General features: G+C 36.4%; 1 protein-coding gene and 1 long non-coding RNA gene across 3 annotated transcripts in view; both read right to left on the reverse strand.

The window, feature by feature from the left end:
- Positions 1 to 13,935, reverse strand: part of LOC107227300 — a 29,120-nt gene extending 15,185 nt beyond the window's left edge. The window contains exon 1 of one of the 2 annotated variants that reach the window (XM_046741590.1): positions 13,467 to 13,935. In XM_046741590.1, coding sequence (XP_046597546.1) covers positions 13,467 to 13,521 — 55 coding nt within the window. In that variant the 5' untranslated portion in view covers positions 13,522 to 13,935. Of the gene's footprint in view, positions 1 to 3,387; positions 4,140 to 13,466 lie in introns of those variants that run through there. The other variant, XM_015668408.2, reaches the window with a different exon arrangement.
- LOC124294740 lies at positions 5,496 to 8,425 on the reverse strand. Its single transcript, XR_006904673.1, has 2 exons — positions 6,605 to 8,425; positions 5,496 to 6,104 (listed from the first exon to the last, which is right to left on the reverse strand). It is a non-coding gene; the product is annotated as an uncharacterized LOC124294740 (long non-coding RNA).
- Positions 13,936 to 14,848: the final 913 nt, after the last annotated feature.

Raw genomic sequence — 14,848 nt, forward strand, 5'->3', positions numbered from 1 at the left:
TACCTGACGTAATATATGTATATATATATTCATAGTTATATAATGGTTTGTACACAATTTGAATGAAAAAAAAAAGAAAAGAAAAAAGACACGTACCAAACCAAGAAGTGAGGCGGAAAAAAAGAAGAAGGAGAAGAGGCGATAGGAATATAATCGTTTTTGGATGACTAAAACCGTACAGTTAGATGGCTGGGTATGTGTGTGTGTGTGTGTGTGTGTAAAATGAGAACCATGTATAATTAAATGCAGAGTGTTAGGGGGGATCGACTACGGTGAACGAAAAACAAGACCGCCAAAATTTTCAAGTTTAATAATCACACGCGTATACTACACATATATATATATATATATATCGACTTGCAATTTAATTTTACGACTACACGCAACTCTCTCTGCACGCCCGGGGTTCACGGCTGAACGTCAGCCTTTTCTGTAACCTGTGTGTCGGGAGTACCTTATATATATATATATATTATATATCATATATATATCATACGAACAGATATAGTCAATATACCTATTAATAGACCTCTCAAGCATACGTGTACGAATTGCATACGTGTTCATTTTTCCTTACTCACGTCGCCGTACACCTGTATCGATGTCTTTCCTCTTTTCTATATATATATATATTTTTTTTTTATTTTTAATTTTGCTTAATACGAACATACAGACAGACATATCACACGTCCGTGTATTAATTAACACGCAGGATCGATCTGGCAAAGAATATTACGTACAGAAATCGTAATAAATATTTTTTACTTTATTTTATTTACAATTTCTAAATGTTTAACAATAATAATAATAATAATAGTAGTGTAAATTATGTAAGTAGGTAGGGATCACGTACAATCACGTATCTTCGATAACTAGTTGGATTTTAACGATATCACGTGAAAATGATCGTGCGGTCTTTTCCGATAAGCTGCGAAATTACGTGCGAAATTTCAGAAATAATAATAATTATAATAATAATAATAATAATAATAATTTCTCATTATTTCGCCATGACAAATAACGAGGGACGGGGGAATAAAGATGGAGAATCAAAGATAAAGAGCGAAAGAAATGAAAGGAATAATAATTCGAATGATAAGTTATTATACGTTTGTATGCAAAAATCATGCGAACTTTTCCTTGTTATTGTTATCATCGCATCGTGCGTATGCATTTGGCAAACATTGTGATTTCGTTCAGTTCGAAAGCGATTTTTGGGCAACGGTATCAATCTGTACGTGTAAATAACACAAGACACAGTATATCTTGTATTATGAATTGATTAATTAATCAATTATTAAACACACGAGAATTAGGTTAATCTCGTCCCGTTGTTATCATACATGTATATATATATATATATATATATATATATATATATATATATATATATATATATATATATATATATATATATATATATATATATTTGCGATTACTGAAAAGGAAACATGAAAAAAAAAAAAAAGTCTCACGCGGAAGTTGAAAAAATAGAGATAAAGGTTGGAATATTTATGTGATCGATTAGGTACGAAATGTGGAATAAAAAATAGATGCCAAGGATAAAACGACGAGGATATCGAAGTTGGAGTGTGACTTTGCAGTAACGGGGAACATTAGGGAAGAACATCGTCATCGCTCTACATTTTCCTTATTTTTACAATGTCTTTGCACGAACCGGTATCTCGGAATACGAGCCCGACAACGAGTCTCTTTTTTTCTTCCTTTATCACGGTTGCTTACCGAATTTCAAACAATTCCAATGTCGCGAAATAACGGTTTCTTTTCCACAGTCCGAATCGTTGCGATAACGTAAATTAACTTCAACGCGATGGAAAATGGGTAGAACCGGTTGAAGTTCGGTACGCTACTCGCCTGGTTTTTTTTTTTTTTTTTTTTTTCAAAGTAGGTAACGTGTAAAAAAAAAAAAACAGAAGAAGTAAGGAAGAAATTACGGAGGAAGAGCAAAAGATTGCGGTAAATTCGTAATGATCCTTAATTCTGGCCGTAAATAATAATAATAATAATAATAAATATAATTCACCGTGCCTGTCTTCGAGTCTTTTCTTGTCAAGCGTTGTGATCTCATTCGCACAGAGCCTCGCGAGACATTCACTATTTCACAATTTAAAATAGGAATAAGGTACGGTCGGGTATAATCTCTCTGTCCTTAAAGACTGCGCCGCGTAATGCTTAGCGAATTGGAAAATATGTGTGCGTGTGTGTATACACATATATACATGTATGTATATAATGTATAAGTATAATGCTAGGCCTATAAGCCGGATGCCCGTGAACTCGATATTTATATTCAAAATTCAACGGGGACTCGCTTGTTTACACATGTATACACAATTTCTTTCGCAATATATTTTCGAAAAACGATAGGAAAGGAAATGAAAAAAAAAATTAACACAAACACCGAGAAGGATTTCAATTTGTTACGGTAACAAGAAAAATTCGGTAAAACAGGTATCGTTGCAAAACTAAACTAAAACTAAACGGAAATAAAGATTTCTCTCGGTGAAGATTAACCGGAATTGACGACATGAAGTTACCCCTTATTTCACGTTACGGATACATTGGCTCGCTGAAATTTCCACCCACTTTCATCTTTCTTTGTTTCGGATTATCCGTATTTTTCGTTTGGAATTCTCGTCGTTCGCATTTTTTCCACCGATTCGTTGATTACGAGTATATTTCTATATTCGGAACTTGACTTATCGCAACTAGAATTTTCCCCCAACACCGCATTTCGGAACTTTGATCCTTCGTATCTCTCCGACCGTTCCGAAACTCTGTCGTTTCTTCAAACTTCCTCGACTTCTTTGCTTCGACTTTCCCGACTTTCGGAACATTTCAAATTCTTAACATCAACCCCGCCCCTTTCGACAAATTATCATCATCACACGTACGTAATAATCAAGGTAACAACCGATCAACAAAATTCCTTCGCGAATTTCAAGACGGTAAAACGAAAAAAAAAAAAAACAAAATCATCGCTCTTACCGAATAAACCTTATAAATTGGTAGACATTAATTACAACCGACAATCCGAACGAAATAACGAATTTGAATCTGCACGCTTGATCGGTGTCGTAAAACTTTACGTATATCGCACGTGCGTGTGTGTGTGTGTTTTGTATAATAATAATAATAATAATAATAATAAAACAAGGTGTTCAATTTTCCTCCTCATCCGCCCGACAGCCAGGTAGCTTAATTTGGCTCTACTTGACTAATCAGCGTAACGAATTACTACGTAATTTGAGAAAGGAATGAGAAAACTACGGCTGTTCGAGAGATCGTCGTCGATAATTCCGAGCAGCGAAGCGTTCGTGCTAGGCGAATAAAAAGATACCTGCCGAGAGATTCATGGATTTTTACCTGGACTGAACGTTGCGCTCGGATCCGTCAGTTTGGCTGTATTTTAAACACTGCACGCTCCTCCGTTTCTCCTCCTCCTCCTCCACCACCACCCTCACTGCCCTTGATGAATAAACTTTCCAAAATTGTCTACTTCCCCACTTCTGTCTTTCGAGAGCACTCGCCGAGCAAAACTACCAACAAAACTGTTATATCCAAGACCTCCGATGCTTGTATATTATTTATCACACCGCACTCTTACGATTGTTGTTCAGGTATATACATCGATAAAGCAAAAGTTAATAAAAAGTACAATTCCACACCGAACTTGAAGATCGAAAGTTAGAAATTTCTTGCCGAATTATCGTTTCTTATTTCTTACTTGTTATCAATATTATTATTATTATTATTACTATTACACGACGAAAATTCGTTGGATCAATCTTCACGCTGAGGCAGTCGAGGCGCGATCTTCTTTCCAACAACAGTTTCTACAAAATATTCTTTCCAACGCGATTAATCCGGTTGTATTTTTATTTTATTTTTATTTTTATTTATTTTTCATTCCTTACATCACGTTCCCCGTATCCTTCGCCACCGAGAGATATTCAACCAATTACGGCAAATGCCCGCATCGTGCCGTTTACGTTACGCATGTGACACGCGCTTCGAGTCCGGGGGGGTTGCGTCTCGAGATCTCTGTACGCGTGTATTTAAAATCGTTCGTTAAGACGACGACACAGCGGCTCCGATCCGTTTGGCGGACTCCGCGCGACTGAATCAGAAATCCGCTCGGGCGGCATTCAAACACCCAAGAATCGGTTCCTGGCCGTCTGTATGCGCGTATAGGTGTACACGCACACACACACGCGCGTTAAACTTACACGGACCCGTGTATACAGATATATTTACACACAGCCTCGTCTCGTCTCGTTTCGTCCTCGCAATCTCCCGGCAACCCGTCGACTTTGTCGCCTCTGTTATTCCAGTCTTGTATTATACATGTACCTATTACCTGTATTATATATATATATACATATACACACACACATATATATATATTTATACGTATTAAACAGCGTCAGGTAATTAATAAGAATTTCAAATTATTCCCAATCGGTGAATAAAAAAAAATACACTCGCTGCACGCCGATGCATCGTTATGTACGTATAATTGTAATTTATTGCTAATTTATGATAATTCGCAACGCATGTACAAAATTCACCGTATTATATGTATACAATGTATGAAAGCATACGCGTTACATTATAGAAAAAGTTTAATAACCGTTAGGTATACCAGAAAAAGAAATAAGCGGAGCTGAAAAAAAAAATTGTGCAAATTGTATAATAATAAGAATAATAGTAATAATAATGGTAATAATGCTTTTCGGAAATGCCGAGTACCTACAAGCATCCCAATAAACATTGCTGGTAAATAAATCGTAAGAAATTCGTCGAAAAATAACGTTGTATATAGTTGAATAATCGTTCAGCACATACGTTTTTTCTCGTGAAAAATGTCCGCCCTGATATAGGTTTTTTCTACTGCGCTCATCAACGTTTTCTGTTAGTGATTATGATCCGGATATTCCACGGTTGAAGTAAACGTCGAAATTACGGTTTTCAGAAACGTAATGAAACAAGTATGAAAGAACGCAATTTAAATGTTAACGTAGACGTTTAATATATACCTGTTATAGCCACCATTTTTCGTGGTTCAAACACGTTTAATAAGCGTGTTCATTGGAAAATTTTTTTCATAATAATACACGTACTTAATGTGTGTTGATTTAACGTAAAAACGATATCCGTAAACAATTATTATACGTTTAATTGAATACACTTAATCGAATATCACGCGGTTCCGATAAACGTGTAACAACCAACTTGAGAATATGTTTTCGGTATAATTTTTCATGTACTATATTAATACACAAGCTGTTAAAAGCTTCTTGTATGGTCAATATGGACTTATCTCAGGGGTTAGATGATACAGCAACGCTCACATTCTTAGCTATTTCAGTAATGGTAACTTGCACCAATTAAATGATATTAATTATTTTACATCCACACCTATGTATTCTTATGAGAAATACAGGACAACTAAATGAGATAAAGCACACACCTTTGCGAAACATGATATATATTTATTATAAGGTACTTTCATCCAAGGCAACAATGACAATAGTTACATTGCACACGTATCGAAATATCCGCTTTAACAATGTATCCGAAACATAACAGTAGTTTTTTATATACCAGTTTGTCTGTATCGTTGATGCGGACATTTTATTATGCCAACGATGTAACTGTGTGAATGTTGACTGGGATGTATAAATAAACATACAGTCTTTTACATATACGCATACCTCAATTGTACAGATGTACTCACAAGAGTATAGAAGTATAGCAAATAGTAAAATTAAGTAAACATGAACAAACAAAAACTTATATCCGATACAAGAGGTTTGATAAGAAATAAAACATGAAACAAAATAATCATACAATGATTATACCCTAACGAGGAAAATTGTTAACTTTCATCTCGGGACTAGGTAAAAAATCACAATCCTGACAAAGTAAAATAATAAAAAGTATTGGCACATTATTTCAAAAAAGAACACAGACGCTATAGAAAGCGTTGTCTAGGTACGCAGTACGCATAAGTTTTAATTATTATTCGACCGCAGCTGGAGCATTCACTTCCTCGATATCACTGCTAATCCGTCAAATACCTGAAAATACATAGTATTTAACACCTGTATTCTAGGTAGAATAATCTTTATGTGCCATTTCAACGTTCTCTCAACGTGTCTTGACAGGTCTATTATATATCATTTCAACCACTGTGTGTTTATTGGGAAAAGATGCAGCCACTAAATGATCGTTCATTCGTACATGATACGTATGTGTTAGCGATCTATTTCACTGGATAACCTTATAAAAGAAAAACGATGCCTGCACAAGTAAGAATGAAGCTAACAATAAATATCTGCGGCTTCTATTTGCAATCAGTATATATTCCATACCATAGACATGCTTCTTATAGCATTATCTACAAGCAATTCTATTGTGCCTACATCCTTTCGGCGACGTTCAAAAGCAAGTACGACGCAATCACAAAGTATTTGTTTCTTCTTTTTATTGTCAGGTTATTTACGCCTGTATTGTCATTTTCGTCTGTATTGAATCATCGTGATAAATTTTTCCAAATAGAAAATACATTTGTACTTACCAGCTTATGAAGGCTCACATAAACACGGACGTGCACTGACCTCGGAAGTTGGTCAAATTAGACTGATTCACTGATCGCGTGAGCTGAGAGCCTTCGCGAACGGTGGTGGGGGGGGGGCATTCTGGCGCGTCGTCCTCGGCTCTCAGCGTGCAGGAACCGTACGAGTTACAACACGCTGACCTAGCGAGCCAATCAGAGGCAGAAGAAGAGGCGCGAGTATTTCACGCTCGGACATTCTCGATTCTTCGCGACCGCTTGTCGTTTGATACATGCGCTCATTATACGTATATGTAACATCCATGGTACACGAGCTTCATCTACGGCCACTCCCTTTCCTAGCATGGGTTATTCCAATATATACATTATGGTATAGGAAAACGTATGTTTTACAATTAATAAAGACGCCGCGAAGGGATGCACTTATATGCTCAACTACGTAATTTCTTGGTGACCTTTGTAAAAAAATCTGTTCATCGATTTTTCAACTTTTTTTCCTATGTTAGGGAATTAACAATAACACAAGGAAAAGAATTTGAAAAAATGGAGGTAACATATTGTTCTACTTTACAATATTACGTAGAATAAAATTATCACTTCTAGTGTTATGTCACCTGAATTTTTTCATATTTTTGATGATACTTACTAGTTTATCGAATGAAAAAAAAGATTGGAAATCGAATGACCAGTTGTTTACAAAATTTAAGGTAATCAGAAAAACGTGCTGAGGAGGATAACAAAACGTTGAATTTTAGTCACTGCTAACATGAGAAAAACTTGAATATAATGATTATAGTTCCAAATTCAAACATCGCAATATGTAAGTAAATGATGTAAAAGTTGATTCCTGCCCTCACTATGTTGAAAAGGGTAGTATTCTTGGATATGAAGGTCAGAAAGGTACGAAACAAATCTTGTTTACGTTTCGGCCCGAGTAGGTATATAATTCTGTGTATCGATATGACAAGTCTATGTACGACGTAATTTTCACGTATTACATGTGATCAGTAGATCAAAAGTGTATTGACTTAATTATTAAACAATTAATGAGAACATATTGGCAAGGTATGGTAACTATACGAAACGTTAAACTTGTGTTACTGGTGAAGGAATAAAATATGTATATTAGCTGTTCATGAGACTAGAAATATAATGGATTTTACCACACGTTTATACTACGGATCTCGCTTACCACAATAAAACGTTGATGATGGAACGCAGAAATTTTGTATTTTAATACCTACAAATATACCGATTTTTAACGAATTTAAATTGACAATTGAGCTAGTAAACAAAACGTTGATTATTAGTCTAGAAACCGTTGTTTAAATGTTGTAGAAAAGCAGTGAATTAAACGTTAAACTTGTGTTACCGGTGAAGGAATAAAACATGTATATTAACTGTTCATAAGACTAGAAATATAAACGGTTTTACCACACGTTTATACTACGAATCTCGCTTACCACAACAAAACGTTGACGATGAAACGTAGAAAATTTGTATTTTAATATCTATAAATATACCGGTTTTTAACGAATTTAAATTAGCAATTGAACTAGTAAACAAAACGTTGATTATTAGTCTAGAAACCGTTGTTTAAATGTTGTAGAAAAGCAGTGAATTAAACGTTAAACTTGTGTTACCGGTGAAGGAATAAAACATGTATATTAACTGTTCATAAGACTAGAAATATAAACGGTTTTACCACACGTTTATACTACGAATCTCGCTTACCACAACAAAACGTTGACGATGAAACGTAGAAAATTTGTATTTTAATATCTATAAATATACCGGTTTTTAACGAATTTAAATTAGCAATTGAACTAGTAAACAAAACGTTGATTATTAGTCTAGAAACCGTTGTTTAAATGTACGTGTAATGAAAATCGTATAATATTTGTGGAGAGACAACGATTAATATTTTACTGAAAAATTACCGTATATCGAACACGGTAATATTTTCTACCTATACCATAATTATACGACCTTAACGTTTCTTCAACCACATTTTAACCGGCTCATGTTTACTGGGATTGTGTAACGCAAGTTCATGTCGTTATCTCGATTCGACCGATAATTGTGGAAAAGTCGTTGACTCAATGCCGGGAGGATTGTTATACGTAGAAACATACGTGCCTGTACTATAATTTGTTATTGAAAGATATAAATTCGAAATGACCAATTGTTCGAATTTGTATGTTTCAAGAATTGTATTCTCGTAATTAACGATATGCATGACCGCATATCAATTATTAGACGGTTTGGCCGTCTTGTTTCACTTCCTATCGGAAGCAAGAATCGAAAATGTAAACATTCTCCGTCTACATACATTCTTACATGTATACAGTGCTTGAAGAGAAGAATAGATTCGTAATTAGATATAATTTGTTATATCTGTGTGCTCGTAGAGTGGTGAGAGGAGGCGGAGCGATTTGTAAAATTAACGTTAAACAAATGTATCGCAATTGTTTGCTTGATTTGTCACGGCTCTTAACGATGAATCAGAGATTCTCTAAAATTGATTATTGTATTGTTTGTAGTGATGAATTTTCGGGGAAAGCTGATGAGTGAGCATTTGATTAAACGCTCAAGTAATTTTCGAACTTCCCTAATTCTTACAATTAATCTTGAGGTCTCGCGTCAACGTCGATGACGCAATCGGTGGAGAGGGACTCGCGTGATATGATAAATGATAATTGCATGGTTAAGTGAGAACGATTATGCGGAAACAGTCGCGAGTTCGATGAAGGGAAGCGTATGTATACTTTCCTCGTATATCGAGCCGGAATCGAAATCCGTAAAAGCATTTTGTCGTTTCGCGAATTGAGGAAATCTTCATTTCTTCGTTGTAACGGTTCGCGTAATTTTCGAATTATACTACGAAATGTGGCACAAGTATCTATGACTGTTCGGTGTATATATTCGTTATGGTTAACAATTTCTTTTTTTTTTTCTTTGATCAAACAAGGCCTTAACGTTAATTTATTTTTTCACCAATAGAATAAATTGTACGGTACGAGTGACCGAAATCAAAGAGACCTGTAGAAACAAACATATCCACTAGATTTTCTATTCTTCTGAGTATCGAATCCGTCAAATCTACGTCATCCTTGTTTTATTTGGGATCGACTAATTATTTCATACGAAATTGAATGACGGGCATTTACACTTTTGTAACAATTTGCGTATGATTAAGACGAAACGGAAATTCCACGCATCCTTAACTAAACACTTGCTAAACATACAAGGAAAATACTCGAATCCATGCACTAAACGGTAAAATATAGCTATAAATTATTTTTTTATATTCTCTAATCCTCGAAACTCTGCGTACTTGGATAATAAACCAAATTACATATTCCTCAAACCCGCGGTACTTTATAAGATAAAGAATACAATTGTTTCTAGAATACAACAATATACCGTCTCCCCCTTGTCGTTATGCCTATAAAACAATAACTGGATTTATTCGACATTTGTTTGGAAATCGTTCCTGCAACTCGCCTTGTTATTTCTCATTCTTCGTCATTCGACATTGCCAATCATCGCCAATATATATGGGTACTACATATACTCGGCAAGGTCATGTTTGCCCATTACAATTTACAGAGAGGAGAACTACGTCCCTCCACACGACAAATTGTTCTAAACAGACCTTCCATTCCGTCATTGTAACGTACATGATATTTGAAAAAGAAAAGGATATTACGCATATCGTACACTATACAAGCAAACGTTAAATGTATTTAAATCCCCCCGCCAAATTTTATCATAATATATTCCTTCCTAACCGCGTGTTAATTTCGGTCGTAATTAAAGCACCTGCCTAGAATTCTACCACCTGATGGAATTATGGTTCTACCTGAAACTTATATTTCTCTCTCTCTCTCTCTTATATATATATATATATATATATATATATATATATATATATATATATATATATATATATATATATACACAGTATTCGTACAATGGTCGCAATCTCGCTATAATATTCTTCAAGGTTAATATTTTCGCGGCGCGAATTGAACAGCCGCGCGACAATCGCGCAATAATTATCCTTCTCGCACGCAAACACGTGCGCAATATGCCGCATATATAATAATTGCACCCTGCGCCTACGTAAAAAACAATCCATGTGTGATACGCATGTAGGCAAAGACTGCGTAGGTGGGTGTATAGACATTACATATATAAATAATATACGTATAAGTATATATATATATATGTATAATATATTTACGATCGGGTCTAAATTGCCGTTGTATACATTCGGTACATGTGTGTACGTACAATAGAATATAATGAAAGAAGAAACGTCGACGGAGCTTGATATCCTCCACGGAGAACAGGAGTTGTTAATGTGCTAAACCACCTCCGCAGTCGCGCGCGTTTCCGCATTCAAACCCGAGGCTCGCGACCTTCGATCGAGATCGGCAAAAGCGACTCTGAAGTAACGCTCGTTTATAAGTATAATATAAAAATACTTGCAACAATAAATTCGAATACAAACGTTGCGGGGGCATATAAATGATTAATCACGAGCTTAAAATATAGTGAAAAAAGATCGGAAAGAAAATGCGGATCGATTTTTTTTTCTTTTTTTTTTTTTCAAGTCTCCTGCCTGCATTCGAGATCGGGTTTAACCGCTGTAATTCATTTATAATTATATGCCTACAGATCATTCGTGAAAGAGAACCGGTCGAATTTCGCATATTGTAACAGCGTAAGGAAATTTGTGTGTGTGTGTGCGTGTATCTTGTATACATGTACGCTTTTCGACGGTCAAGGTTTAAGTTTATATGTTAAAGGAAGGGGGGAACAAAGGTGCAACTTTGTAGGCCACAATCTCCGCATACGTATATGCGTACAAGCCTGCACACTGTGAAACACTAAAAACATCGATCAATGGATCCGTCGGTGCGGGAATAGTATATATGTAAGTAATAATTTATTAACCCTTAAGTGAGCCGGTGCATGACTAAAGCAGTCGCAGCTTTTTACGTCAAAAATTTCTGGCCTCCGCTACTAATTTTACCTACTGTAAGGCCGAAAGATAAATTGTCGGACAAAAATATACTAGTGTGAGTACGGCAGTTCGATAATGCCAGCGGTCATCGGTCGGTCGGCAAGTTTTATACATATATTTGCAGGATAGGATAGTTTAGCGTTTAATCTGGTACCTAATTCAGGCTAAGGTATTACTTTCTATATTTTCAATTTCTTTACAGACTTTCTTTTACCAACATAATAGGAATCATATACCTATCTATCTATCTTATGTCTATCTATCGATCTATCTATCTATTTCATGTGTTTTATGCGCTACACCAGACTTCGCACTGACAATGAGAGGAGTTTCTGGTTGTGCAGTTTATAGTATAACGTCCCTAACTGTTATTTCATGCTTTGCCACAGCAGAAAATGTGCATGTATAACTTGTTGTCACGATGTATGGTATGTTACAGTAATTGCCGTAAAAAAGAAAAAATAAGAAATTTTTCTCAGTTCCCTCGAAACGAAAACGGTCTTTTTTTTCTTTTTATTCATATTTTTCCTTTCTTCGCCTCCTCACGCCGCAGACATTTTTAACGAAACTATCAAATCATCGTATATTTTCCATACGACGACCCACTTGCGTTCTGTCACCTCGCGCTCGCTTATCGATCACGTGCCACCAATCCTACACATGTGGCTATACATATCTACCATTACATTATACTCGCTTGCAAAACGCCGTAAGTATTATACACGTAGTTTATATTTAACGAGAAAATTTCGTTTTAATTTTACCATTGCAATTGGATATTGTAGTGAGAAGCTAAGTTGCTATACAATTTGTATAATTATGATACAGGTGTAATAAATATATCATCGTAGTAAAGGTGCGAATAAACGCGAGAATCGCTGCAACTGCATGGGAGCTCATCTATTTCTTGTCTTTGTAAAACAAAAAAAATGTAACTATTCAAATAATTCAAATATCCGAATGAAACAAAAATCTGCAGGCTCTCGAAATTAAAGTGCCCGCATCCTTTGGATGCGAATTTTTAGCCGTTTGTTCCCGTTTTTGCAATCAGACACCCACGTGTAATATCCACCCATCCGAGGCTATCGGTTTTAAAAGCTTTTGCGATATATTGTTTGCCGTTTAATAGCTTTACACTCGCCGCCGGAAACAAGAGGCAAGGAACCGGCAGCGAAAATGCAGCCTTGTCGTGTCATCGCGCTCCGTGGACAAAAGACGACCGCGGTTTGAAAAATGGATTTAAACGGCACGCGTTCGAATAGCTGTCGTTATTCAAATTGCCACTTCTTCCCTGCGTTATTTGCCGCCGCCTGAACGATTCGCAAAGTAGTGAGGTGCCCGTTCGTCCTTCTAAACGTGAATATTCAAGATTGAGACATCGTAAACATATAACGCAATTTCCAACTATGTTTCAGACGAATTGATGTCCGCGGCGTGAGAATTTCCACAACATGGCGCCGCGATGATCTTGTCGTTGAATTTTTTTGAGTCGACCGCATTCGACGAAATCCGATGGCAAAAATTCAAATATGTATGGAACCGAGGACTTGGAACTCCGCAGAGAATTTATACATCGATAATTCCTCGAGCTTAATCCCTAATCTCGGTTATCCAAAATTGACTGATTGACTATCTCCAGTATCACTAGGTATTTTCGCCGGTGACAACTTTCGGCTTACATCGATGATCGATCAATGAATGTGCTGTATTCAAGGAAAGGAAAGCGTGCGAACATTTCACATGATATATATGCAAAAAAGAAAAGTCTAAGAACAAAAGAAAGTGCATCGATAATGAAGCAATTAGATGTGAAATTAATAAATTAGTCACCCCGAGTATGCCTGAGCGATGCATCGGCGATTCCCGCGCCGTTCACGTGCATCATTCCTCCTCCTTTATAGCGTCGATTATACAAGAACTACGCGACGTCTCCTCAGTAATATTCGAAATATTTCCGAAAACTGTACAACAAGAAGCAAAGTGTTTTTCATTTATAAACCGGTCGTGACTCGATCAAACTCCGCGTTGCATATTACACAAGGCCAACGATTACTGAATACCCACACCGATCGTCTTCGAATAAAGCAGAGGAGCACGGACTGGGATGAAAGAGACAGATTGGTAAATGGGAGGAGGGGGGGGGGGTATAAAGAGTTCGGTTTGGCACGCGATAACAGGTTGTAAACGGTCCCCGCGGTGGGCACAAGTGCGAAATCGTTCCGATGTCTTTGCTAATTAGGTCTTAGCACCCCGCTAACAACTCGGGCAGTTATACTTGGGGCGATAAAACTGCGACCTCTAGCCGCCTCGGCTTAGGCCACGTGGAACGCTATTTCACGTTTGCGCGTTTATTGTGAGCCGCACATTCTAGAGGTAAGAAATGCACCCGCGCACCTGTCCAGGGTTCATTAAAGGGTATGACTCGCCTTTGATGGGAAGACGCGAGTAGGTGTAATTGTAGCTATGTTCATCCTGTCGGCGGCCATGTTGGAAATCGAAAGCGCACGGCAATTCCGAGCGGAAAACATCGGTCGATTGATCGATGGCGCTGATTGACTCGCGTTGAAAACGCGTAGTGCGATGTTTTTGGAACGGGATTTGTCTTAGATAATTTTTACGCCATATTACGGGAAATGGAATAAATCGAGGTTATGCTTTTCGAATAATTCGAAACAAATGATTTTTATGGTCAAATACAAACTTTTGTCAGTATATTCTGTAATTTGAAAAAAGAAAAAGCCGAGCAACAGCTAACGTTATTATTATTCGCATACTGATATACTAATCTTAGCCCAGTCAAAGTGTCACAAAAAAAAAAAAAATACCTGAAATTGCAAATTTTCGATACCATTATTTTCTTTTTCTGGTCATTTTAGTTTGATAATAAATCCAGAATATCGATCAGATTCTGCAAGAGGTTAGGTAGGTTGCAGTAGCTTCGGCTGCCGTCTTGAATTTTTGGTTCCACATTAAGTTAAAAAAGATCGATCGCAGACGAAAAGTTGTTATGACCAAAGTTGCGAAGAATACAATTTTCTAAAAATTTAGTTTTTCTTCTCCTTAATGGTACAAGTTTAGTTAATACGACTGGTTCAGTAAAAACTTAAAAATGGGCGAATTAATAGACAAAAACAGATTTCCTGATAAATTCAAGATGGTGGCCGAAGATACTGCAGAATCTGATTGAAAATCTGGATTTAGACCATCAGTGT

This window comes from Neodiprion lecontei, chromosome 5 (assembly GCF_021901455.1).
Source record: "Neodiprion lecontei isolate iyNeoLeco1 chromosome 5, iyNeoLeco1.1, whole genome shotgun sequence".
Classification (NCBI taxonomy): Eukaryota; Metazoa; Arthropoda; class Insecta; order Hymenoptera; family Diprionidae; genus Neodiprion; species Neodiprion lecontei.